Source organism: Ctenopharyngodon idella, chromosome 17 (genome assembly GCF_019924925.1).
Source record: "Ctenopharyngodon idella isolate HZGC_01 chromosome 17, HZGC01, whole genome shotgun sequence".
In the NCBI taxonomy this organism is placed as follows: Eukaryota; Metazoa; Chordata; class Actinopteri; order Cypriniformes; family Xenocyprididae; genus Ctenopharyngodon; species Ctenopharyngodon idella.
Window position 1 is genome coordinate 23,278,598 of NC_067236.1, and position 24,399 is coordinate 23,302,996.

The 24,399-nt window shown below is 37.4% G+C and overlaps 1 protein-coding gene across 3 annotated transcripts in view; it reads left to right on the forward strand.

The window, feature by feature from the left end:
* rnf144aa (ring finger protein 144aa) overlaps positions 1-24,399 on the forward strand; it is a 42,323-nt gene that overhangs the window by 3,637 nt on the left and 14,287 nt on the right. For 2 of the 3 annotated variants that reach the window (XM_051866878.1, XM_051866877.1), the window contains exons 2-4: positions 16,493-16,643; positions 17,878-17,982; positions 19,788-19,848. In XM_051866878.1, coding sequence (XP_051722838.1) covers positions 16,509-16,643; positions 17,878-17,982; positions 19,788-19,848 — 301 coding nt within the window. In that variant the 5' untranslated portion in view covers positions 16,493-16,508. Of the gene's footprint in view, positions 1-16,097; positions 16,242-16,492; positions 16,644-17,877; positions 17,983-19,787; positions 19,849-24,399 lie in introns of those variants that run through there. The other variant, XM_051866879.1, reaches the window with a different exon arrangement.

The window sequence follows — 24,399 nt, forward strand, 5'->3', positions numbered from 1 at the left end:
AACAGTAGAACAGAGATCAGATAAGTGTGTTGCTCATAACAGCCAGAAAGACACTCCCAAATGAGGCCACTTATCTTTCCACACCATAAATAGACATTCTAAATAAATAAAAAGACTCAGACTTTTCTCCAATAGGCTTTATTTCTGCTGTTCAAAGGAGCTCACAGATGCTTCAGTTCAGCCAAAGGTTGTGATGACCCAGCAGCAACAGTGGCAAGTACAACAGTCATCTCAAGAATATGATAATAAACATGCAAACGTTGGGCCAGATTTGCTAAAAAGGGCAAATTAGAGTGAGGCCGCAATCCCATAAAAGCACAGATGGGAGTGGAAAGTTCTGAGGGTAATCTACTGACAGTGTGTGAATTGAAAATAGGCGCAACCATATCTTTTCCATAATTACAAATGCAGTCTACCAAGAGCAGTGCAAATTAGCAGCTTTCGCAGCCATGCTAAACGCAAAATGGGTTAAGACATGCTTTTCTTTGGGGCATTGAATAATGGTGCAAATACCAGTAAACTGACCAATGCAAACCTTAGTAAATCACGTTGCCTGATTTAGGGTGTTTTCACACTTGATCCTTTCAAAGTTGGACTCAAGTGTGAAAACACCCTCTCCTCCCATAAATTTGGTGCCTGAAAGAGAAACTCCTACAAATGCATATGTAATAAGGTAAGCTGCAAAAATAGCAGCAATGACCACAACTTTTCATCGCTAATCTTTCACTGCGTGTCTTTAGTAAATGGCGTTAGTTTTTTAACACCAAAAGAGGGTTTGCACTGGTACAAACCTGTTAGTAAATCTGGCCCTTAGGGTTTTGCTTATGAAATATTAGCTAGTTAAGCTAGTTTAAAGTGTGATTCTAGATTCTCATCCTGTTCAAGGAGACAAAAGGAGAGAGACCGTGTATGCATGGTGGTAAAAAGCACTAATTGGATGCTGATTACTTTAGAGCTGCACAATAATGGTTAAAGCCCCCCTGTAGTCAATAATTTTATCCCTTAAAACTCATCTTTGATCATCAAAATAACATATTTAAACATTTTGTCCTGTGAAAAAAAAAAAATTCTTCATGCTTTAAAATATTTTAAATGTAACTCTACACCCTTGCTTCATTTAGTATACGGGGATCTATGAATATGCTAATTAGCCACTCACATGAGCTCAGAGATCCCCTCGGTCAACTTACTGAGGTAAACGCTGCACAATGGTATCGCTTTTTACAACGTCGGACATATAACGGTAATTAATATGATTAGCCTTTTGCTTGACTATGTTATCAAACAGCTAATAATGTGTTGCTAATGTTACACAACCATGTTCCCGTTCACCATCTCAGAGTCAAACAGCTGCCTTCTAACAATCAGTATCCTTAGAAACACTTTGAACAACTGAGAACTTCAGTGGAGAAAGGCATATAGTTCATCATAATATTGTAATATACATCATACACTGCTATATTGATAAATCTACCCGATTTTTCATATCAACAGAAAAATATACCGAGATCTTTAGATCACTGCAGTTTTAAAGAAAAAATACTCAGCAATGGTGTTGACTTATGAATAAGAATTTTTGCATTTTCATGTAGGCACAAATCAAGAGAATGTCAACTCATATGCAGTTTATTTTACCTCATTGATTTGCATTTTGCAGCGAAAAAGGAAAAAAAGAATGAAGGAGAGAATGATTGCTTGCAGCAGCCATGCTTGCTAATGTTCTGTTGCAGGTCAATGGCTCCTCCACCTGAACTTTTTTTTTCTCTCAATCGCAGACAGGTCCAGATATTTAGCATGCTAAATATTTCACGGGCATCAGCATTTCTCTCAGATTGCATTTTTGCAATACTTTATGATATAATACTTATAATACCACTTCTATTGTGGTCATGATATATATCATCACACCGCCTATAGTGTACTCTGATTTATGTGTTGGTATCATTTGTTCCTACTTCAATAAAAGAACAAAGAACGCTGAATAGCTTGACCTGGCCATATTGAATATTTAATAACTCTTCCTGGTCATCCCATTTAATGCACCTGACTTGGGAATTTTTACAGGAAATCCTTTGACTAGCTTTGCAAATGTGTTCCAATCTATAGATGAGCTTCACAGACAAGCATACTGTATCTTAACCAAAATATGTCCTTGGTTGACCTTTTCAACCCCCAGTCACATACATTTAATGCACTAAATGCATTACAGAGCACTTAAAGCTGTTAAGTTATGGCCAGCAGTTTGACGTATGTGCAACCATTTTGCAATTTAATTATGAGAGGGAGTATGACAACAGACATTTTAACTCAGGACTTTGTTATTGCCATACCAACTAATGAATAATGCACTTTTCCAATCATATATTATTTACTTCAAGATTCCATGTTACCACTGCATACCTCCTGAATCAAATCTGCGATGCCTTCATCACTCAAGACGTTGTTTTTACCAGAAGCAAGCGTTAAAATTCTGTCGGTCTGAAATTTGAGTATTACCTAAATGCATCTCTTAATAACAAACCATGTTTTCTCTATTAGTCAGTCATCATTCCTATCTGTGATATCAATAGGTACATTGTTGCTGCCCAACAGCAGTTATCGCAAAGCTCTGTAATGCAGGCAGGAGAATGGCTGGCTGGCTTATGGCAGAAGGTGACCTCAGCTGGGTTCAGATCTGATTGAGTCAGATATTTCACAGGATAATTCCCAGTAGCCTAGCCTAGTGTATAAAAGTTGCATATGTGCAAAATAATTTTCCAAAGTGAGTGTGCCAAGAACACATTGGGAGTCATGACATAAATGAGTCACACCGAAAGACTCACATAGGTCAAAGTTATTGGTTTAATTCTGATGAATCTGCCACTGAATTAACTAACTGAATCTGTCAGTGTGGTTATTGATCTGAATCAACATCCGACTCCGCCTCTGAGCTGCAGTTTTTACTTTAAGTCTGTGAACTGTAATTCAAAACACATAGGCCTATATTATACATCCAAATATGGGTGCTTCTCAAAGTTTGGAAACACTAACGTAATACAGACAATGATTCAACTTTTTTTTTTTTTTTTTTTTTTTTTTTGGCTTGAGTTTTAACTACTCCAGTGAGAAAATGTGTCATTTAAACTGAAATAAGATCATCGAGATGTTTTGGTTAACAAGCTTACTGTCTGTCTGATGTGATTTAAACTGCAGCCTACCTGGTTGACGGGTAAAAAATGTTTATTCATTCAGTTCTCACAGCCGGTACCCACTCAAAACCTGGCGCTCACACCAGCCCATAGCATCAAGCTTTGCCACATGTGGCTGGTGATAGAGTGAGACATTTGCATGTTAATAGCTTGATGGCAACGTGTGAACTCATCAGGCAGCGAAGGCTGTAAAACCGAACAAAGCTTTGCCTCATTGTTGCTCTTTGTACAGCACTGTACAACATCATCTAAAGTCTGGTGCCATCATGATGGTTAATTCAGCAACAGTTCAATGTCACGAAAATGATATTCTCATACATGATGCAGTGTTTTTGAACCACCAAATTTTTAATTACTTACTTCTTTCAGTAATTAAAAATATGAGATAAAATGAGATGATTAAAATGTGATTTTTATTTTACATAATTGCAGCTTTTTATCTCATAATTAAGACTTAATTTGTCATAGTTGCAACTTTTTATTCCCCAGTGTGATTTTATTTCTCGGAATTGCAACTTTATACCTCACAATTTCAACTTTATATCTTATAATTAAGACTTTATCTCACAACTGAGACTATATATCTCTCAATTTTACATTTTTTTTTTTTTTTTTTTTTTTTTTTTTTTAAATCTCACAGTGTCACTATATTTCCTATAAATCTGACTTATTTATTTTAAAGGGACCTATTATGCAAAATTCACTGAACACCGATGTGTGTCCGCAGTGTTTGAGAACAACCAGTCTATAATGGTAAAAATCGACTCTCTCATTTTTTTTTCTTTTTATAATTCCCATAAATCAAAAGTAGTCTCTTCAAATGAGATAATTCAGATTCCCCCCATACGATGACGTCATCGTAGAGAGAAGCCCCGCCCACAGCAGATGACGATCTGCCCTATTAGCATTACCAATGTACATAAGAGTTTCCATAGACTCCTGCCATCTGAGTCACTGAGGACTTTGTGGTTAAATTTAATTTTCAAAGAAAATGTCCCGAAGAAAATTCTTAAAAGTCTTATATGGGTAATATAAGGGACACACACAAAAATGGTGCATTTTTGCTCACCCCCCAAAAATGGCAGTTTTAGCATGCTATAAAAAAAATGATCTGTGGGGTATTTTGAGCTAATTTTGAGTACATACACACTCTGGGGACATCAGAGACTTGTTTTACATCTTTAAAAAGGGGCAAAATAGGTCCCCTTTAAACTTTATCTTGCAACTCAACAAATTTGAAACAGGAACATTTTTCAAATTCTGAGCAGCTGAAGTGGCTTGCCACCACTATTTTACGAGTTCAAGAGGAACTTTGTTTTGCTCAGCAAACTAGTGAAACCTGACTCATCCGTTGAGTTGCATTTTTTTTATCACAGGACTTCAGTTTTGTAAGGTTTTATAAGACAGAACATTTTGTGCCAGCTAATTGTTTTGTACAATAATGTTCAAATATTTTTTTTTTTTTTTTTTTTCAGACACCCTTTTGGTTTTTGCAAGACTGTTAGATGTCTAGAAGTGTGTGTCTGAAGTGTTAAGCCAGGACAATGCGGATTAAAATGTGTATGAAGTGTTTCTCATTGAAGGGAGACCAGTTTGGGCATGTCCTGACCTCAGCGTCTGTGATTCAGAGCTTATTCACAACTATTGCTTATAGGTGCTACTGTACTCTTCATAACTGTTTTTTTTTTTGTTTAAAAGTAACGGTGGATGAAAAAAGTAGCCTATCTGAATGTTGAAAGGACCTTTTATTACTGAAGTGCATGTCATATTTATCCATGGCTTGTTTTTGTTGGCTAAATGTTTAACTTTTTCTCACATCTGTTGTCACTCAAGAACCTTGAGTGACAACAGATGGCATTCACAGATAACCTCAGGGCTCTCGGTTTCTGATCGTGTCAGTAGAAATAAGAACTCTGCAGCATGCTTGTCAGATCCTCTTAATTTTTCAGGCGCAAATGCTGCCACAAGTGCGCCACAAGACTTTTGAAAAGAAAGAGGTATCCTCATATTTTAATGTAGTTTTATTCTGACATGGCTGATGTTGGTTTTTTCATTCAAATCGTTGTCTTCACACCACAGAGAGGTTAAATTTCTCACTATTTAATTCTGCTTCATTCATATTCATACTTGGAGATAATGGTACTAGTCACATTGGAAAATGTTTTCCACTGTCTGTAGACGCTAGGCAGAGTGATCTCAGATCATTAAAGTTGACTTTACAGTACATACTCCTGTAACCTTTGAACAAAGTGACTTTGTTCTCCAAGATCTTCTTCCTCCAGGCTGTCTGAGGACTAATTCTGCTGTTGTATCACTTCCTCATGATTCTGCTGTCTTCCTAACAAGTCAATATGTGAAATTTTGAAACTGCATTTCTTTCATCTACACATCTTGGTTCTCCAGCTTTTACTACTGAAGAAACCAAGTCATACCAGATTAAGGTGGTCTTTACTCGTCAACCAATTCAAACTATGTTTTGGAACTCAACTCAGTTCAACCAGCTCGATTGAGTTTTAGTTTATTAGCTTAACTAGGTCCCCACCAGCTTAGTCAAGGTCTGCTACTTCCAGGTTAACCAAGATTGTCTGCCAGGTAGGGATGAGCAAAAGTAGGCCAACATTTTTTTGAAATTATCTAGTCAGTGGGTTGCCTAATAGTCAAATAATCTGTCATAGGAATGCTTATAATTAAATGGGTTTGGGGTTGACTTGACCTCGATCTAATGTGTTTGCTACAGGACGTTTGACCATTACTAATTGGCTAGACAGTTGTTGAATAACTAATTGACCAACTTGACTCATTCCAATGACTAGGTCAATATCAGCCCCATTGGGTTGATCAACCACCTAAACCACCCTGGCCCAGCTAATGACCAGCTTCAACCAGCTAGAAACCATGTAAAACTGGCTACTACCTGGTTTTACCTGGATTTGGCTAAGGCAAAGCAAACTGTACTTGTTTCAAAAAGGATACCATCTCTGCAATCATAAGTCGCGTTTACACCGAAATTACCCAGAACAATTTGTCCCAGGAACTTTTTTCCCCCAAACCTATTGCTGTCTGCATTTCCATCACAGTCTAAAGTATCGTAAAGATTAGGTAAATTAGTCTGGTGACTTTCCAGTTCCCGCTAGAGTTCGGCCTCCACATATAAGCTTATTAAAGCCCGAAACTCGTCATTGGTCCATTGGACATATTTTTTAACTCCATTGTTGATTCGGATAGCAAACAACTCTTACTACATGCACCGCAACAGACTTTTAAAAATGGTGGTTGAAATGAAATGCTGCATTGAGTCAACCAAACGAAATGCTGCGTGAACTCAACCAATCAGCATGTTCAGCACCCAAGTCCCACCCCCAAAAGTTTCTGAACTTTGAAAAAGTACTACCTCCTGAGCAGGGACTTTCTGAGGGTTAAATTTTTACCCTGAACTTCCTTTAGACCCTGGTCCCTGTGGTCGAAACACACAGAGTACCACCCCAAAGTCCCTAGTTCCTGGGGAAAGTTCCTGTGGTGGAAACGCGGCTATAGTTGTAATTTAGTTGGGTTGTAAAATTTAGTCATACAGCCTTGATATTCTGTAGTTCTCAATAACACAGCCTTCTTATTAAGACTAGCCCATGACATTCAAGAAAACTTTTGGAGAAGAGCAATGAATGACGCATGCCAGGGTTAAAGGCTGACACCTGCCCATATTTTCATGCGAAATTGTTATTGTAGCCTTGACCAAGTCACTGAACTTCAAAATAAACCTTGGTGAATGAAGTGCAGAGTATCAGTTCAGTAAAGCAGCCTGTTGTAGATTTCAGTTTTGATCTCACTGCTGAGAGCTGAAGATAATTGTCCCTGTCTGCTCACTGGGAGTGTTTCACTTCTGGGATCCTGAAGTTTATAAAGACTGAGCCAAAAATAAAATCGCTCAATTGCTTTGGGTGATAAATGTGGGTCATTTGACAAGGGCAAGCAAACAGTGAGAGAACAGTTAGGCTACATGTGTGTGCATGCATTTGTACTTTGACCATATAGGAGCATTTGTCTGCACAGGGTCACAGCCACTTGTTTTATTTATTTATTTATTTCCATAAAGTTTTTAGCTTTATGCACTAGTTTCTTATCTTCCATGTCCAGACTGTCTGTCTTAGTAGTATACGTGTATATATGAACTTGCCTGAAAGGGGTCATGACATGATATATATGACTGCATTTATGATATATATGACTGCCTCTAGAGCAAGCCATCGACAAATACTTTTACATCATTTGTCATGTCAAAAGCAAATCGAACCCATAATCATGAATGCCCACCATTCAATTTCTTATGTGCTCCACGCACTTGATCTACTCCCGACAACAGGACAAATGGAAGAGTAAAGAAACGTTTGCTTTGACGTTTAAACAGCATGTTTGCATCTGTACAGCCTTCAGAAGTCAGGTACAAGTAGATAATTTATTTTTAATGGCGTCCTGGATTACGTTGGAGGATTTTATATTTGTTTAGAGTAGGGATGTCCCGATCATTTTTTTCTGAGTCATTGAATGCTAAGTATCTGCCAATACCAAGTCACGATCTGATTATTCGAATAATATGATACTCGCATTGTAAATGGACTGTGTGGTCACAATTATAAATATAGGACTACTGATATGAACTTCTTGTATTTTATATGTACAATAAGCAGAACAATAAGAAAAAAAGTGGATTAAGCCAATTAGAAAGCATGAAGCTTGCGGCATCAGAATGCCGATCTGTCAGTCAAGTCCGACGCAATACGCAACATGTTATGACAACGACGTCTCAGACAGTTTGACAGCAGATAAAAATAAACGCACGTCACGCATGCACATTTGAACTTCTTTTCCCTTTAATGCCGGCTGGCAAACCACTTGAAGGTTCATAACACCACCTACTGCACGAAACATGCATGACAGCTGACGTAAAATAAAGGATTCATCTTAGGATTGCCGATAGCAATCATTAAAAAAAATTCTTAATCGGCCCCGATACCAATCAGCTCGGGACATCCCTAGTTCAGAGAATTTGACTCAGTTTTATAAGCAAGGCACAGTGTAACAGAGATTTTGCAAAGAAACTTACATTGAAAAATGAAGCACCCAACTGTATTGGATCAGACAACAGCTACATTGCAAAGCGCAAGTAAACAATTTCATGTTTTGTCTGTAAATTATTGTTTTTTATGTATAATGTTTTCATAACACTTACTCATGTGCAATAACGGGGGCTTGATACTTTTTTCCAAGTAATTCCATTAGCCAATCACCACAGTGGCCGTTTACTGACAAGCCTTAAAGGGTTAGTTCACCCAAAAATGAAAATTCTGTCATTAATTACTCACCCTCACCCGTAAGACCTTTGTTCATCTTCTGAACACAAATTAATATATTTTTGATAAAATCCGATGGCTCAGTGAGGCCTCCATTGACAGCAAGATAATTAACACTTACCAAATGCCCAGATAGCATATTTAAAACAGTTCATGTGACTACAGTGGTTCAAATTTAATGTTATGAAGCGACGAGAAAAAAACAAAATAACGACTTTATTCAACAATATCTAGTGATGGGCGATTTTAAAACACTGCTTCATGAAGCTTTGAAGCTTTACGAATCTTTTGTTTTGAATCAGTGGTTCGGAACGTGTATCAAACTGCCAAAGTCACGCCCCCCAGTGGTGAACCATTGAAATTTCGAAAAACTTATCATGTAACAAAGCCTCGTTTACTGAAATCATGTGACTTTGGCGCTCTGAATCACTGATTCGAAACAAAAGATTCGTAAAGCTTCATAAAGCAGTGTTTTGAAATCGCCCATCACTAGGTATTGTCATAAAGTCGTTACTTTTTGTGTGCCAAAAAACAAAATATTCTCTTGTTAATTATCTTGCTGGCAATGCAGGCTTCACTGAGCCATCGGATTTTATGAAAAATATCTTAATTTGTGTTCTGAAGATGAACAAAGGTCTTACGGGTGTGAAACGACATGAAGGTGAGTAATTAATGACATGATTTTCACTTTTGGGTGAACTTACCCTTTATATAATAATAATTTTTGCAAAAACATTATTAGTGAACCTCAAGGAACATATTAAAATAATAAAAAAAAATAATAAAAAAAATACGTCACAACCCCTTTAAAGGGACTTTAGTCAAAATCATCTTATCGTTTCACTTATGAAACCTATAGACATTTGTCATATGCCACTTTGACATTCACTTGGTATCATGGCTGTTTAATGAGGTTATAGTTTTTGACAGGAAGCCAGGAATGACCTTTAGAGGAAGACAGACTCGGTGCTGACATGCCACCTCAGTGAGTGCACATACAGCCTAGAGTCAGAAACCAGCCTAGCTATACGAAAACACACTGGGGCTCCTCCATTTCGGGACATTCCCATATTTTCACATCAAAACCTGTTTTACCTCTTCAAAACTTTACATTATAATGTTGTTATGCAGTTTAAAGGGATTCATTTGCAGTTTTAGTGGTCCTTCTATTTATACAAAATAATATAGAATACTAATATCATTCATTTATCAGCTATAACATGAAAATAGTCCACTTTAGGTCAGTTTCTATTTTATTTCATGATGCACATGGTTTTAAAGCAGCTTTACAGAAAGATATTGCTAAAAAATAATTAATGACTTACCAATATTGACCAGAATTTTAATATTAGTACATCTGTAGTCAGAAAGCTATTATTAAAACAGGTAGTCCAGCATTTCACACATCAATTTAATTCTATATAAATGACATGTTGCTTGCCAACCACACAGCCTACAGACTTTTTTCATGTTATGTTGGAGTTATCATAATTTCAAGTTTATAGAACTGTTCATGTCATTGAACACTTGATTTGACTGCCATGATGATATGTAAAATGAACAGTTAAAGGTAGTTAAGCATCTCTCTACACATCTTTTTATTATAGCCTGTTACCTGGTGAGATTTTTGCTCTTCATTATTTTGCCTGAGCATATAGCATTAAATTAATGAATTAATGTAGTGGTTAAATATTTTTTCGTTGCCATAGAAACTAATTATTCTGAGTTCAAAGACGCCAACCGCTCAGAGTGAAATCTGAATTGTCATCTCGTAATTACAGTAATTCCAACATGATGTGATCACAGCATTAGGCTATAATGAACAACAATACTTAGTGGAAAAACTGTTTTTGTGGCTGTTATCATTAATAAATTAGATTATTTATTGAGCATGGGTGACCTTTATTATATTGCCACCATTGTACACTTGTGCTTAACACACCTTTTTGGAAAAACAACTTGGAAAAACAGGTGAATTTAGATGTTCTGAGCAAATCACTTGTTATAAGGGTCAACTGTTAGTTGTAGTATAGTTAAAATTCACAAAATGCTAGGTTGCTTTTTAGAAAGTAACAGTGAGAAACAATGTTAGCAGTTTAGTTTGAGCTTAACCTGCATTTCAGTCTGTTATTACATATGGAGGAGTGATTATTTTTTTATTATTAAATTAAATGGACAAATGAATAGGCGTGCAAAACTGTTTTATAATATATTTAAGGAAAAAAAAAGTTTTAAAATGAAGTTAAAATAACAAATGATTAAATAATTGCAAATACGCATTTTAAAATGGATTGCCTATTTTGATGTATAGGCCTGTTTTTTTTTTTTTTTTTTTTTTTTTTTTTTTGCATCATTTTTCAGAGTACACATATTTTACCTGCTGATTCGGTGTATTATAATGAGGGAAAAGCATTAAATTACACCTGTTCTCATCCCAGTCTGGTGTGTTTTTGGCATTCGTCTGATCTCATTTGGGCAATTATTATCTAGAAGTGTTATGAAACCCTACAGTATTACCACACAATGGTTAATGGTGAAATATGATGCTTTTATGTTTTGATAAATGAGGTCAAACTGAGCCCATGGGGCAGGTAAATGCTTCTGCTCTTTTCAACGATGATTGAGTAGAACCCATATGTCAGATAAAGTTGAGTGAGGGAACATTGTGTTCATGTTTGTGGAGACTGGTGCACCCATATCTTGAAATATTCAGGCATGTACTTCTCAGCTTTCATTGTGAGACTGACCCATTTCTCTCTGAGAATAAATAATGAAGAGACCAGCACAAGACCTTTGAGAAGTTCCACCTTCTGCACCTATTTCATATCTGAACATCTAAAGACCCTGTATAAGAATGAAAAGAACTGTATGGAAGAAGAGAAGATAATAGTCTCACTATGTACTAGTACTGTACGAGCAACTGTCGGTCAAAATACTAGTTACAACAGTTATTGTTGCTACTGTAAAAGCATAAATGATGATAATACTGTACATAAATATGCTTTGTTTCATTTATTGTGTTAAAAAGTTACCACAGGTTTATGATAGTAACCTCAATGTTTGGTGTAGCAATTTGATGAAACCTGAGGTAGGGATGTTATAAAACCACATATTTTCAAAATCTTTAAGTGGGTGGGATAAACAGTTTCATCTTAGGGAAGCCCTAGATTCAGGTTTAAAGGATTAGTTCACTTCAGAATTAAAATTTCCTGATAATTTACTCATGTTATCCGAGATGTTCATGTCTTTCTTTCTTCAGTTGAAAAGAAATGAAGGTTTTTGAGGAAAACATTCCAGGATTTTTCTCCATATAGTGGACTTCAACAGTTACCAACGGGTTGAAAGTACAAATTGCAGTTTCAATACATATTCAAAGGGCTCTACACGATCCCAGACAAGAAATAAGGGTCTTACCTAGCGAAAAAATGTGTCATTTTCTTTAAAAAAAAAAAAAAAAAAAGTATACTTTTTCATCTTGCACTAGTTCTGCGATGCTCCACACATTACGTAATCACGTTGGAAAGGTCACGCGTGATGTATGTGGAAGTTTTTATTTTTTTCTCCTCCAACTTCAAAATCATCTGACATCAGTGTTTTACCTTTTTTTTTGTAAAGGGCGTTTGACTTAGTCTTTGCACGTTCACCTTGTAGACACTGGATCGGTACTTTTGCCTGCATGACCTTTCCAACGTGATTATGTAATGCGTGGCGCATCACAGAGCTAGTGCAAGATGAGTATAATTTTTTATTTTTTTAGAAAATGACAGATCATTTCGCTAGATAAGACCTTTATTCTTTGGCTGGGATCATGTAAAGCTCTTTGAAGATGCAGGAAATTTTAATTCTGAAGTGAACTAATCCTTTAATCTGAACATGCATGCATTTATATAATGTAACAGCTAGATGGACCATTAAATCCAAGAGTCACAAGATCATGTTATGATATACTCACTCTCATGTTTTCCCAATCCTGAATGACTTTCTTTCTTTTCTGGAACACAAAAGAAGATATTTCAAGATGTTTCAACTGTTTTTGTTGTGCAATGAATGTCGATGAGGTCCGAAACAACTCTAGACCCCACTGACTTTTTATACGGACAAAAAACAGACATTTGTGTTCTTCAAAAGAAATAAATGCATTGCTTTGACATGAGTAAATGATAACAGATTTTTCATTTTTGTGTGAACAATCTCTTTAAAGTTGCATTACATGACTTTTTGAGATTTTTTTTCATAATGTTGTAAATCATATTGCAGCCTGAGCTCATGATAAATGATTGTTCTCTTCTGTTCAGTGATCTGATAAGAAACTGAAATGAGGGCATAGTGATGATCTCTGAGGCCTGCATTGTTGAGGATTACTTGTGTTTTTCCTTATTGTTTCTCAGTTGGAAAGTGATAATTGCTTTCTGAGTAATGCAGCTCAGTGAACTTTCTCACGCACCACCTTTTCTCACAGAACATTTGTAACTGCAGACCTCGAGGATTGATGTAGAGGGTGGGTAAATTGGGAGGGAATCGTTAAGTTGAATCTGAACCAGTTTCACACAGTTTCTATTAAAGATTCTTTTGGAACTTGAAGAAGCACATATATTCCAATCAAGAATCATTTAGTTCTGATTCCTGGGCCACAAGTAAGCATAAAGATATCATGCACCTCTGTTTCATGAGATATGTATGTATATGTATATGTATATGTATGATATATATATATATAATATATATAGTGAATGTGGTCTATTTTATGTGTTGCTCAGTTGAGGTGGTAGCCTGAGAGAACAAGCATTAGAGATGGATGGATGTGGACAAGCAAGACAGGTTGTGACAGGTTGAAGGTAGAGTGATGTAAGACCTCTGAGCTCGACAGCAAAATCAGCTTTCTTTGGCGTCTCTGTTCTTGAGATACTGGAGGCTGCACTGGTGCATCATCAAGCCATCAATACTTCACCCTGTTTGACTTATCAAGCGGAAACAGCCAGGACTTTTTGTGGAAATGATGAATGAGAGCTTAAGAGCCCTTTAACGTCTGTAGCACTAGGGATTTTTTTTTAAATTCGGTGCTTATGCTCAGAGCAAATAACATTTGATTGTTTTGTGCAAAACCTCTCTGCTTTTAATATATGAGAGAAAGGTAGTAAACTTTGGTGTGCAACTTCATATCATTTATGCTGTGGACGTATATATGATGGACAAAAAGACAAAGGTTTTTTTAAGACAATATTGGCTATGACTCGACAACAAATGCTAGACTAAGACACTCCGCCGCTCCTCAAATACATAAAACATTAGCTTTATATTTGTAGTGTTTCTTGAGAAAATGCTGAATTTATTCAAAGAACCATTTCTTTGTTTACTCTTGCATTGCAAACAAGCAGAGATGGTACAAATTTGTGCAGCACTTCATTCACGGTAGAGGCAGGGTGGAGTTATGAGGTTTTACCGATAGTTTGATGATCCAACGGAGTTATGAGGTTTATTCACAAGCTTTTTTAAATACTTTTCATTGGTTAAATATTTGCAAAACCCACAGACAGGCGTAAAGGGTGACCAATGGTAATGATTAAAAAAAAAAAAAAAAAAAAAAAAGGTTTCTGTCCGACAGCGATGATTGATTGATTTGATTGATTGATTGATTTGATTGATTGATTGACTGATATATATATATAAACAATATATTTTACATTTATTGCAACATATGCATATTTATATACAAATATTTTAAGTATTTTGAGACCATAATGAGACTGAGTTTTAAGTTATAAACACTTTTTTTATAACTCAGTTAAGTTATAAAAAGTTCTTTTGGCGATATTGGCTTGATATGATTCTCTGATTGGTGGAGAATTCTTTGCAGAAGGTTTATAATTTATAGTTAAGAAAATCAAATGTTTAATTTATAGAAAATAAATTCCCCTATGGAGAAAACAAATGGGATTTTTACTTCTGGAACCTGACTGTTGCACTCAATAATGCTCTGGCTAACAACTGCTCAAAACATCTGGCAACCACCAAGCAATGTGGCATCGACCAATTGTGGCACATTTCCATATAAAATCTTTATTTAACAGGATACAGATAGGGTGAGTGAAATGTTTTCGGTTTCATTTGATGCCAGCATAGAAAGGCAACATAAACGGCACCTGCATGGCCTTCCGGTAACTAGCACTAAACCTCAACCACTACATCACACAACTCTCTGCATCACTGACTGAAATGTCTAAAAGCATATTGAGTGATTAACAGCATATGATACCAGACATAAAGTCCAAAGTTTCTTCTCTCATCCTGCCACGAGTGCAGAACATAACCTGCCTTAAAGGGATAGTACACCCAAAAATGAAAATTATCCCATGATTTACTCACCCTCAAGCAATCCTAGGTGTATATGGCTATCCTCTTCCAGACAAACACAATCGGAGTTATATTATAAAATACCCTGGCTCTTCCAAGCTTTATAATGGTAGTGATAGGCGCTCATTATTTTGAAGCCTAAAAAGTACATCCACCCATCATAAAAGTAATCCATATGGCTCCAGTGGGTTAATTAAGACCTTCTGAAGTGAAGCGATGGGATTTTGTAATAAAAATATCCATATTTAAAACTTTATAAACTATAATAACCAGCTTCCGGCAAACATCCATATGTAATTCGACTTTCGGCGGAAGCGTAACCTCTGACGCGATGTATGACGTATGAGTAGGTGAGAGTAGACTCCTTTCGCGGTTCAAACAAATAGGGCTGGGTAACAAACTCAAGCTCCTCTACTCTTATATTGAAATCCTCTGATATTTCTCTTTAAAAATTCTCGTTTCTCATTCATGACCGTTGTTTTGTTTTGCTCTATCCTCTGCGCTTCCGCGTTCGTCAATATGTCATGCGTCTTACCAGCACTTCCGCCGTAAGTCGACTTGCATATGGATGTTTGCCCGAAAGCTAGTTATTATAGTTTATAATGTTGTAAATATGAATATTTTTCTTACAAAAACCCATCACTTCGCTTAAGAAGGCCTTTATTAACCCCCTGGAGTCATGTGGATTACTTTTATGATGGATGGATGCACTTTTATGGGCTTCAAAATCTTGAGTGCCATTCACTACCATTATAAAGCTTGGAAGAACCAGGATATTTTTAAAAATAACTCCAGTTGTGTTCGTCTGAGAGAAGATAGTCATATTCACCTTGGATGGCTTGAGGGTGAGTAAATCATGGGATAATTTTCATTTTTGGGTGAACTATCCCTTTAAGCACCCTTTTCTCCACCAGCAGAAGCGTATCTGCCTCGTGCCCCATCCCCCCGTTGCCTAGCAGCTGAGGCAGAGTGTTGATGTTCTCACAGGCACTTCCTATAAACACTTAAGACATGAGCCTCTCTGTGCACAACAGGCCACTTCAGCGTGAGAAAATGGAAGTGTCTAATAGTCGACTTCCAAAAATATCCCTCTCTGAAAAACTGTAAAAAGGGGTGACGTAGGCAGAGAGTAATGTACTTTCTCTCTCTCTCTTTCTCTCGCTCTCTCGCTCTCTCTCTCTCCTAACCTTCTCATTTAAGGAGTACCACACAGTGAACTCATCTTTCATTCAGCAGCAGAAGACGAAAAATTGCTCCGTCTATCTCTCCCGACTTTTCATTCCATTACAGTTAGACTAGACTTCAGAAAAGCACTTCATGGCCAGGCCTTCAGTTAGGCTACAGAATGTAAATGGGGGTAAATGTATTTGCCCCTTTCACCACTGTCTGTTAGACCTTCTCTAAACTCAATGTGGCTAATTTAATGTGCATTTAAAGGGCTGGTGTTTGTGATGCCGCGGATATTAGCGCTGAGCATTACAGAAGCACTTATCGTGGCTGTAGCAGCAGTCGGCACTTGAGATTGACAGCGGTTAAAAGCTTTTTCTGTTTATATAGGTGTATTAAAGTGTGTAGGCTTTCTCTAATAGCAGCTATTCTGTGTTTCAGCTCTGCAGCAGGCATCATGACCACAGCTAGGTACCGACCAACCTGGGATTTGGCCCTGGATCCGCTGGTGTCCTGTAAGCTGTGCCTGGGAGAGTTTCCCTTGGAGCAAATGACCACCATCACCCAGTGCCAATGCATCTTCTGCACCCTGGTGAGTAGTGTCTAAACATTTTTATTTTATTTTATTTTATTTTATTTTGTTTTGTTTTGAAATGCATAATAAACCAATAAATAAAATAAACACAATTAATAAAATATTTATTTTATTATTTTTATTTTATGTTATATGATATATCAAAATTGAATGATAATGAATAATGAGAAAATAAATTAAAAAATAAAACAATTTTATTGTATTAAATCTATTTAAGTTTGAGTCAATGAGAGATTTCCACAAAGATTTAAAATATCGTGTTTTCAGCCATAATTTATGAAGATTCATTCTCTGGATTATTTCATTCTTGATTTCTGTCTTTAGGTTTCACTGTTTTAGAAATGGAGCGTCTAAAAATAAATCAGTGAGATTCTTACATAAGCCTCAGACATTTTGAAATGTGTCTATATATAAGCACAAAGTTCACAGCTATAGACAGAATATCCACAGGCCAACTGAACTGTTTCAGCAATGTGATTCACAGTCCATTAATAAACAGTCTTCTTCAACCCTCTGAAGGTTTGCTGTTTTGGCTTTCCCTTTGCTGTGTTTTTACACTGATTTGAGACCAGTTTTATTTATATCTTAAGGTTGCAGGCAACATTTGGGGAAAGGAAGCTGCTAGAGTAGGGTAAAGGGAAAACATCTCCTCATCTGACTCTGAGAAGCCTTGTCTTGGTCATTTCTGAATTCACTAGAGACAGAACTGTCTTTGTGTCTTAAGCGAAGCATGTTTATGGAAACAACTCCCTCAGACTTTGCCTTGCCAAACATTCCTAAAAACTCAAATACACAACTAGTTTTTGGTGCGTTTAGATGTAATGTTATTTTATTTATTATTTTATTTTATTTTAATTTATTTTATTTTAGAGAGAGTGGGAGAGATGGAAAATATGACCTGATTTTTCTCCTGAAGCAAAAATAAAATAATAAAATAAATTTTTTCACAGCCTATTAAAACAGTGAGTTCGCAAATTGCTAACACTAGAGAATAATTAGTCTTGGACAAGTGACTGCGTCTTCGTTAAATTGAGATGTTATACAGCGTAATTGTTTTGAGGAAGTTAACAGTTCATTACAAGTGGTTAAGTGCTTCTGTACTCACGCTTTCACTGACACAGTGAGCAAATTAAACAGAAAATGAAAAGCTGAATTTGTTTAACACATAATGTATTTTTCCATATTTCCTATTTTATTAACTTAATCTTTATGTCTTATTATCCGTTTAAAGTGCCTGAAGCAGTATGTGGAACTTCTCATCAAAGAGGGCTTTGAAACGGCCATCAGCTGTCCAGACTCAGCCTGTCCAAAACGTGGACATTTACAAGAAAATGAGGTGATGTCAACATACACTACCAATAAATTACTTTTTAAAATATATTCAAATAGAAAACAAGGTTTTTTTAAATTGCAATAAGATTTCATAATATTACTGTTTTTTTTTTTTTTTTTTTTGTATTTTTGATTAAATATACATATTCCTTAATTTTGCACAATTTTTTTTAATGCTAAATTTTTATTTATAGGACTTTTTAATTTTACTACCAGGGTTTTCAACAAGGGGCCCTTAAAGGATTAGTTTACTTCAGAATTAAAATTTCCTGAATTTACTCACCTCCATGTCATCCAAGATGTTTATGTCTTTCTTTCTGAAGTCGAAAATATATTAAGGTTTTTGAGGAAAACATTCCAGGATTTTTCTCCATATAGTGGACTTCACTGGGGTACAACGGGTTGAAGGTACAAATTGCAGTTTCAAAGCAGCTTCAAAGGGCTCTACACGATCCCAGACGAGGAATAAGGGTCTTATCTAGCGAAATGATCTGCCATTTCCTAAAAAAAATAAACATTTATATACTCTTTAACCACATGCTCATCTTTTCACGCGTGACGTAGGCTGAAGTACCGCGGTAGGGCGAAAAACTCCATCTCATTTTCTCCTCCAACTTCGAAATCATCTGACATCATTGTTTTTTTTACCTTTTTTTGTAAAGGCCGTTTGACTTAGTCTTTGCACGTTTGCTTTGTAAACACTGGATCGGTACTTCCGCCTACATCACATGTGACCTTTCCAACATGATTACGTAATGCATGGCGCATCACAGAGCAGTGCAAGACGAGCATTTGTGGTTAAAAAGTATATAATTTTTATTTATTTTAGAAAATGACCAATCGTTTTGCTAGATAAGACCCTTATTCCTCATCTGGGGTCGTGTAGATCCCTTTGAAGCTGCACTGAAACTGCAATTTGGACCTTAAACCCGTTGGTAATTGTTGAAGTCCACTATATGGAGAAAAATCCTGGAATGTTTTCCTTAAAAACCTTGATTCTTTTTGACTGAAGAAAGAAAGCCATGAACATCTTGGATGTCATAGGGGTGAGTAAATTTTAACTCTGAAGTGTACTAATCCTTTAAAGCTAGTTCAGGGGGTCCATGAAGATACAGATAACATACAGAACTATTAACTATCTGTAGTTAGTATAATGTAGTTATTCTAATCTGGGTTGGGAGTCTGAAAAGGATGCATTTGTCAGGAACTTCAGTGCAATGCATTTTTTTAAGCAAACCCTGCAATAATCACAGCTTCTGAAACAACAAATACTTTACCGTCCAAATAAAACTCCTAAAATGGACCTGCATCTCATGAAGAGGAGATTAAAGCTCTTTTAGCATAAAATGGATGCTGAAATCTCTCCACTCTGTCTCTCCCCTCGGTGGCTTGCACCAAGAAATTCTTCCAAGTATGAGGTCAGTCCGAGGGCAGGGTTCCTCCTCGGCGCTGCAGGCTCATTGTGAGGATGGCTGGCTCGTTCAGTATCAAAGCAGCTAAACCAGATTAATCAGACGCAGATGCAAAGCATCAGAGCAACTAATGTGTCTTTTTGGCAAGCCTTAAAGCTGAAGTATGTCGTTTCTGCATCACTAGAATCGCCAAACAAAAATTCACCATGCATATTCCTGCTGTGTTGTTTGATCTCGAGACAGTGATTCGATTAGAAACCATATTTGATGTTGGGTGTGTGTTTACCCAGATCAAATTGAAATGCTAAATGCAGTATCTGCAAAGCAAAAAGTGCTTTCAGATCCATCAGACCACATTGTTTCATAATTGCTTTTGTTCTCTCTCTTTCTCTCTCAGATTGAATGCATGGTGGCCACTGAGATAATGCAGAGGTACAGGAAGCTGCAGTTTGAGAAGGGTAAGTGGAAAGAGGCTGTCTGTCCATCAGAGGGCGATTGGCATCAGACAGCAGCTGATGAGGCACGTGTTCATGTGTGTTGATGGTGAGCTCAATGCTTGCTGTCCTAGATGACTCAGAGTTACTCACAGTAGACAAATAGGCCAGTGCAGGTGTGAGGATGAAAGGGATGTGAGTGTACTTTCACTGGACACGTGTAGGTCCAGCTGACCTCATGCTGTCACAGAATGGAGGCTTTTACCTGTACTGTCTGTGTTTTTCTTCAATGAAAGCCTGCCACCTGCCGACACTCAGTTTAACTGTACCTCATTGTTTTCTGATTATCGGTTGCGCAATTTTTTTTTTTTTCCTGGAAAACAGCAGATTCAAATCTACTTTGTCCATGTGAGGCTCAAATTTTGAAACTCGTTCTGATCACCATGCCACAGCCCTGACTTAAAATTTTTTAAAGGTTAGTTCACCCAAAAATAAAAATTCTGTCATTAATTACTCACCTTTATGTCGTTCCAAACCCGTAAGTCTTTTGTTCATCTTCGGAACACAAATGAAGATCTTTTTAATGGAATCTGAGAGCTTTCTGTCCCTCCACAGACAGCCACGCAACTAAAAAATTATGATTACATTTTTTTATTTTTTTTATTTAGTTAGCTCAAAATACCCCACAGATCATTTATTATAGCTTTTCAAATTTTCCCCTATTTGGATGTGAGCAAAAACACACCATTTTTGTGTGTGTCCCTTTAAATGCAAATGAGCTGCTGCTCCCAGTCCCCTTTCCAGAAGAGGGCGGAGCTTTAACAGCTCACGCTTCGGTTGAGCATAAACAACATCTGCAAGGTTACGATGCTCAATATTCAATGCAAAGGGAGATATTTTCTGTTATAGAAATCTCTTTTTGAAGGCTACAACAAACAGCTGGTAGGGACTACAACAAGCTTCTTCCCGGAAACCCCAAAATTTACATAAACCCTGCCCCCGGGAACACGCAACAAAGGGGGTGAGGCCATGTTGGGCTGCTTTAGAGAAGAGGAAGAGTTATTTTAGTATGTGTTGTTGCCAAACGAGGGTCAATTCAACACTGGATTTGCACAAAAGATTAACATAACGGCACATGCTAGTTGATGAGTTGAATCAACTCCACAGCAACTACATAAATGTATCCACTAACCATTCAGAAACGTCCAGTTCCATTCTAAAAGTTGTAACTTCTTCCTGAGTCTCTCCATCTGTGTCTGACTCCGGTTTGAACAACATAAGGCTGAACACCATTACTGACAATCGTCATTTTGGCTGCGTGAGATTCTCCAGCTTTGTTGTTGTTGAGCAACTGAAGCACAAGCTGTTAAAGCTCCGCCCTCTTCTGGAAAGGGGGCCGGGAGCAGCAGCAAAATGGCGTGTTTTTGCTCACACCCAAATAGGGGCAAATTTGACAAGCTATAATAAATGATCTGTGGGGTATTTTGATCTGAAACTTCACAGACACATTCTGGGGACTCCAGAGATTTATATTACATCTTGTAAAATGGGCATTATAGGTCCCTTTTAACAAATGTAGCTTCAAGTCAGAAATCTCCAAGATTAAAAGACTTATGAAGAGTAAATTAGACTAGTGCTAATTGAATATGCTTGATCAAAAGAATGAATGCTTCCTTAAACAGATAAGACCTGAGGCTCTGCGCCATATGCCCGGTGTATGAATCTTCTCTTTCATAATTTTCATCAGTAGGGGATCCCAGGCTCTGGACTCTGATAGTCTCCTGTTGTTTGAACCACAGGATACATTTGCTTGAGAGATATTCTCTGTCCACCCCCTCCAGTGCGTTACATTACTTTGAAAAAGACATAAGGGGAAAAAATGTTTTTCCGATGCTGTAAACCACCCTCTCTGTTTCTCTTTGGTTTGTATTCAGGGTTTTCACAAGAGAACCATGGCAGCAACATCCTTATAAATGAGAGATTTGCATTGAAAGGGAGTAAAAATGCATCCATTTAGCCCATCAGTGTTCTGGGAAACTGGAGTGGAATGGTGGTTATAACATGTCCACACTCCCAGAAACAGAGCCAAGAGTTCATGTGGAGTCACGTGTGGCCTGTCATGTCAGATGGAGAGGCAGAGCGTGAGTGTGTTTCGTTTGTGTGAGACTCAAAGACAGTGCACACGGGGACAGATGAAAATGCCATTCTGACTCACGATGGCTAAAAATGGCTGTCAGCAGATATTACTGAAAGTCCTCTTTCTAACATAATTGCCCCCAACTACACATTACATAACCATAGCCATACAGTATGTCACTAACAGACATTATATAATTATATAATTTATATATATGTCCCCTCCCCCATAGAAATAGTGCAGAACCTTAAATTCTGAATCAATTTTTCAAAGCAATTGTCAAAATCCTTTAGTTTGTTTTTAGGCTTAAATTAGACTTTGAAGAACAAATTTCCAATGGGCCTATTTACACCTTGTCATACATGCGTTTTAACTGATTGGATAATTATCCTTTTTGTTAAAGCTGTTCCATTTACACTTGGCAATATAAAGGTGTCTCCGCAAACTAATATAAATGTAATCTTCAATTCCCACTCTATGTGCAAATTTAACAGAGTTCACTTCAAAGAAAACAAGATATGAGCTTTAATTTATTTATCATCAGTCAATTTTAAGATCAAAGAACGCAATTGGAGAGAGAGTGGGATCCCCAAACTGTTCCCACAAAGTTGGGAGCATGAAATTGTCCAAAATGTCTTGGTATGCTGAAGCATTAAGAGTTCCTTTCACTGGAACAAAGGGGCCAAGCCCAACCCCTGAAAAACAGCCCCACACCATAATCCCCCCTCCACCAAACTTTACTCTTGGCACAATGCAGTCAGGCAAGTACCGTTCTCCTGGCAACCGCCAAACCCAGACTCGTCCATCGGATTGCCAGACAGAGAAGCGTGATTCGTCACTCCAGAGAACACGTCTCCACTGCTTTACACCACTGCATCAGACGCTTTGCATTGCACTTGGTGATGTAAGGCTTGGATGCAGCTGCTCGGCCATGGAAACCCATTCCATGAAGCTCTCTACGCACTGTTCTTGAGCTAATCTGAAGGCCACACGAAGTTTGAAGGTCTGTAGCTATTGACTGTTCAGAAAGTTGCCCATTTCTGCGCACTGTGTGCCTCAGCATGCGCTGACCCGCTCTGTGATTTAATTTTTTTTTTTTTTTTTTTTTTTTTTTATTTACGTGGCCTACCCCTTTGTGGCTGAGTTGCTGTTGTTCCCAATTGCTTCCACTTTGTTATGATACCACTAACAGTTGACCATGGAATATTTAGTAGTGAGGAAATTTCACAAATGGACTTATTGCACAGGTGGCAACCTATCACGGTACCACGCTTGAATTCACTAAGCTCCTGAGAGCGACCCATTCTTTCACAAATGTTTGTAGAAGCAGTCTGCATGCCTAGGTGCTTGATTTTATACACCTTTGGCCATGGAAGTGATTGGAACACCTGAATTCAGTGATTTGGAGGGGTGTCCTAATACTTTTGGCAATATAGTGTATTTACAGTGTTAACTACTTGGCACAAGATGATTGGTTCATATCGCATCTGCAGCCAATGAGCTTGCTGCTCACAACATTTAAACGGCTGGTTATTATTCACTATAGCAGTTGCAGCATGCTTTCAAAGTTCCTCTAAAACCCTCCACCTTCCCCAGCTCCACCTGTATAGATCTGCTATGGGTAATTGATATATACTATTTGTGCAGCAGCACTATGTTTTACATACACACAGCAGTGTATCCGCCAAGACCGAATACATTAACATTGTCGTATCCATTACCATGCTAAAACCCTCCCAAGTGTTGTCATTATAGAACTACTTTTAATGAAGATGACTGTGTGTTGAACCTCAGGATGTTACGCTGAACTTTCAGTTTTATTTGCGGTAGTTTTCATGTCGGATTGCTGAAGAGATGCTCAGATACTGCTCTTCGGTGAAGCGTGCTGCAGTAGCGCTGTCATATCTGGGTACCAGGAGCTGTTATAACACACACTCACATGTTTAGTTTTTACTATTTTAGGAGAATAGTAAAATCATTGTGGCTTCAACAACCAGATGCATTTTGTCCAGTTTCATCTAGAATTGGAAAAAAATGCTCTCTCTTTCGGTCTTTTCACGATATGGTATTTATCCGTTCTGAGAAAACACATGAAGAATGCATGATACCTGTTTTTTTTTTGTTTTTTGTTTTTTTTATTGAACAACATTGTCTCTGCCTCCCATTGTGCCCAGTCGAGAGCCATGGTAAAATCACTGTAACGCACAGGCCTCATGCGGCTTTTTGCTTTAATGAAATCTAATTTAACTAATGAATTTATGCAAAGCTATGATAAGTAGCATCTCTGGTATCTCATTCCTGAGGGCAGATAAGGCCAAAGCTGCTCTTTTCTATTACCCCTCCATCTCAGATGGCGTAACCATGGTGACCTGTCAGCCTACATCAGCTGTAAGCAGCCTAAAATATACACTCACGGAAACTGTGTCTGATCTCACATT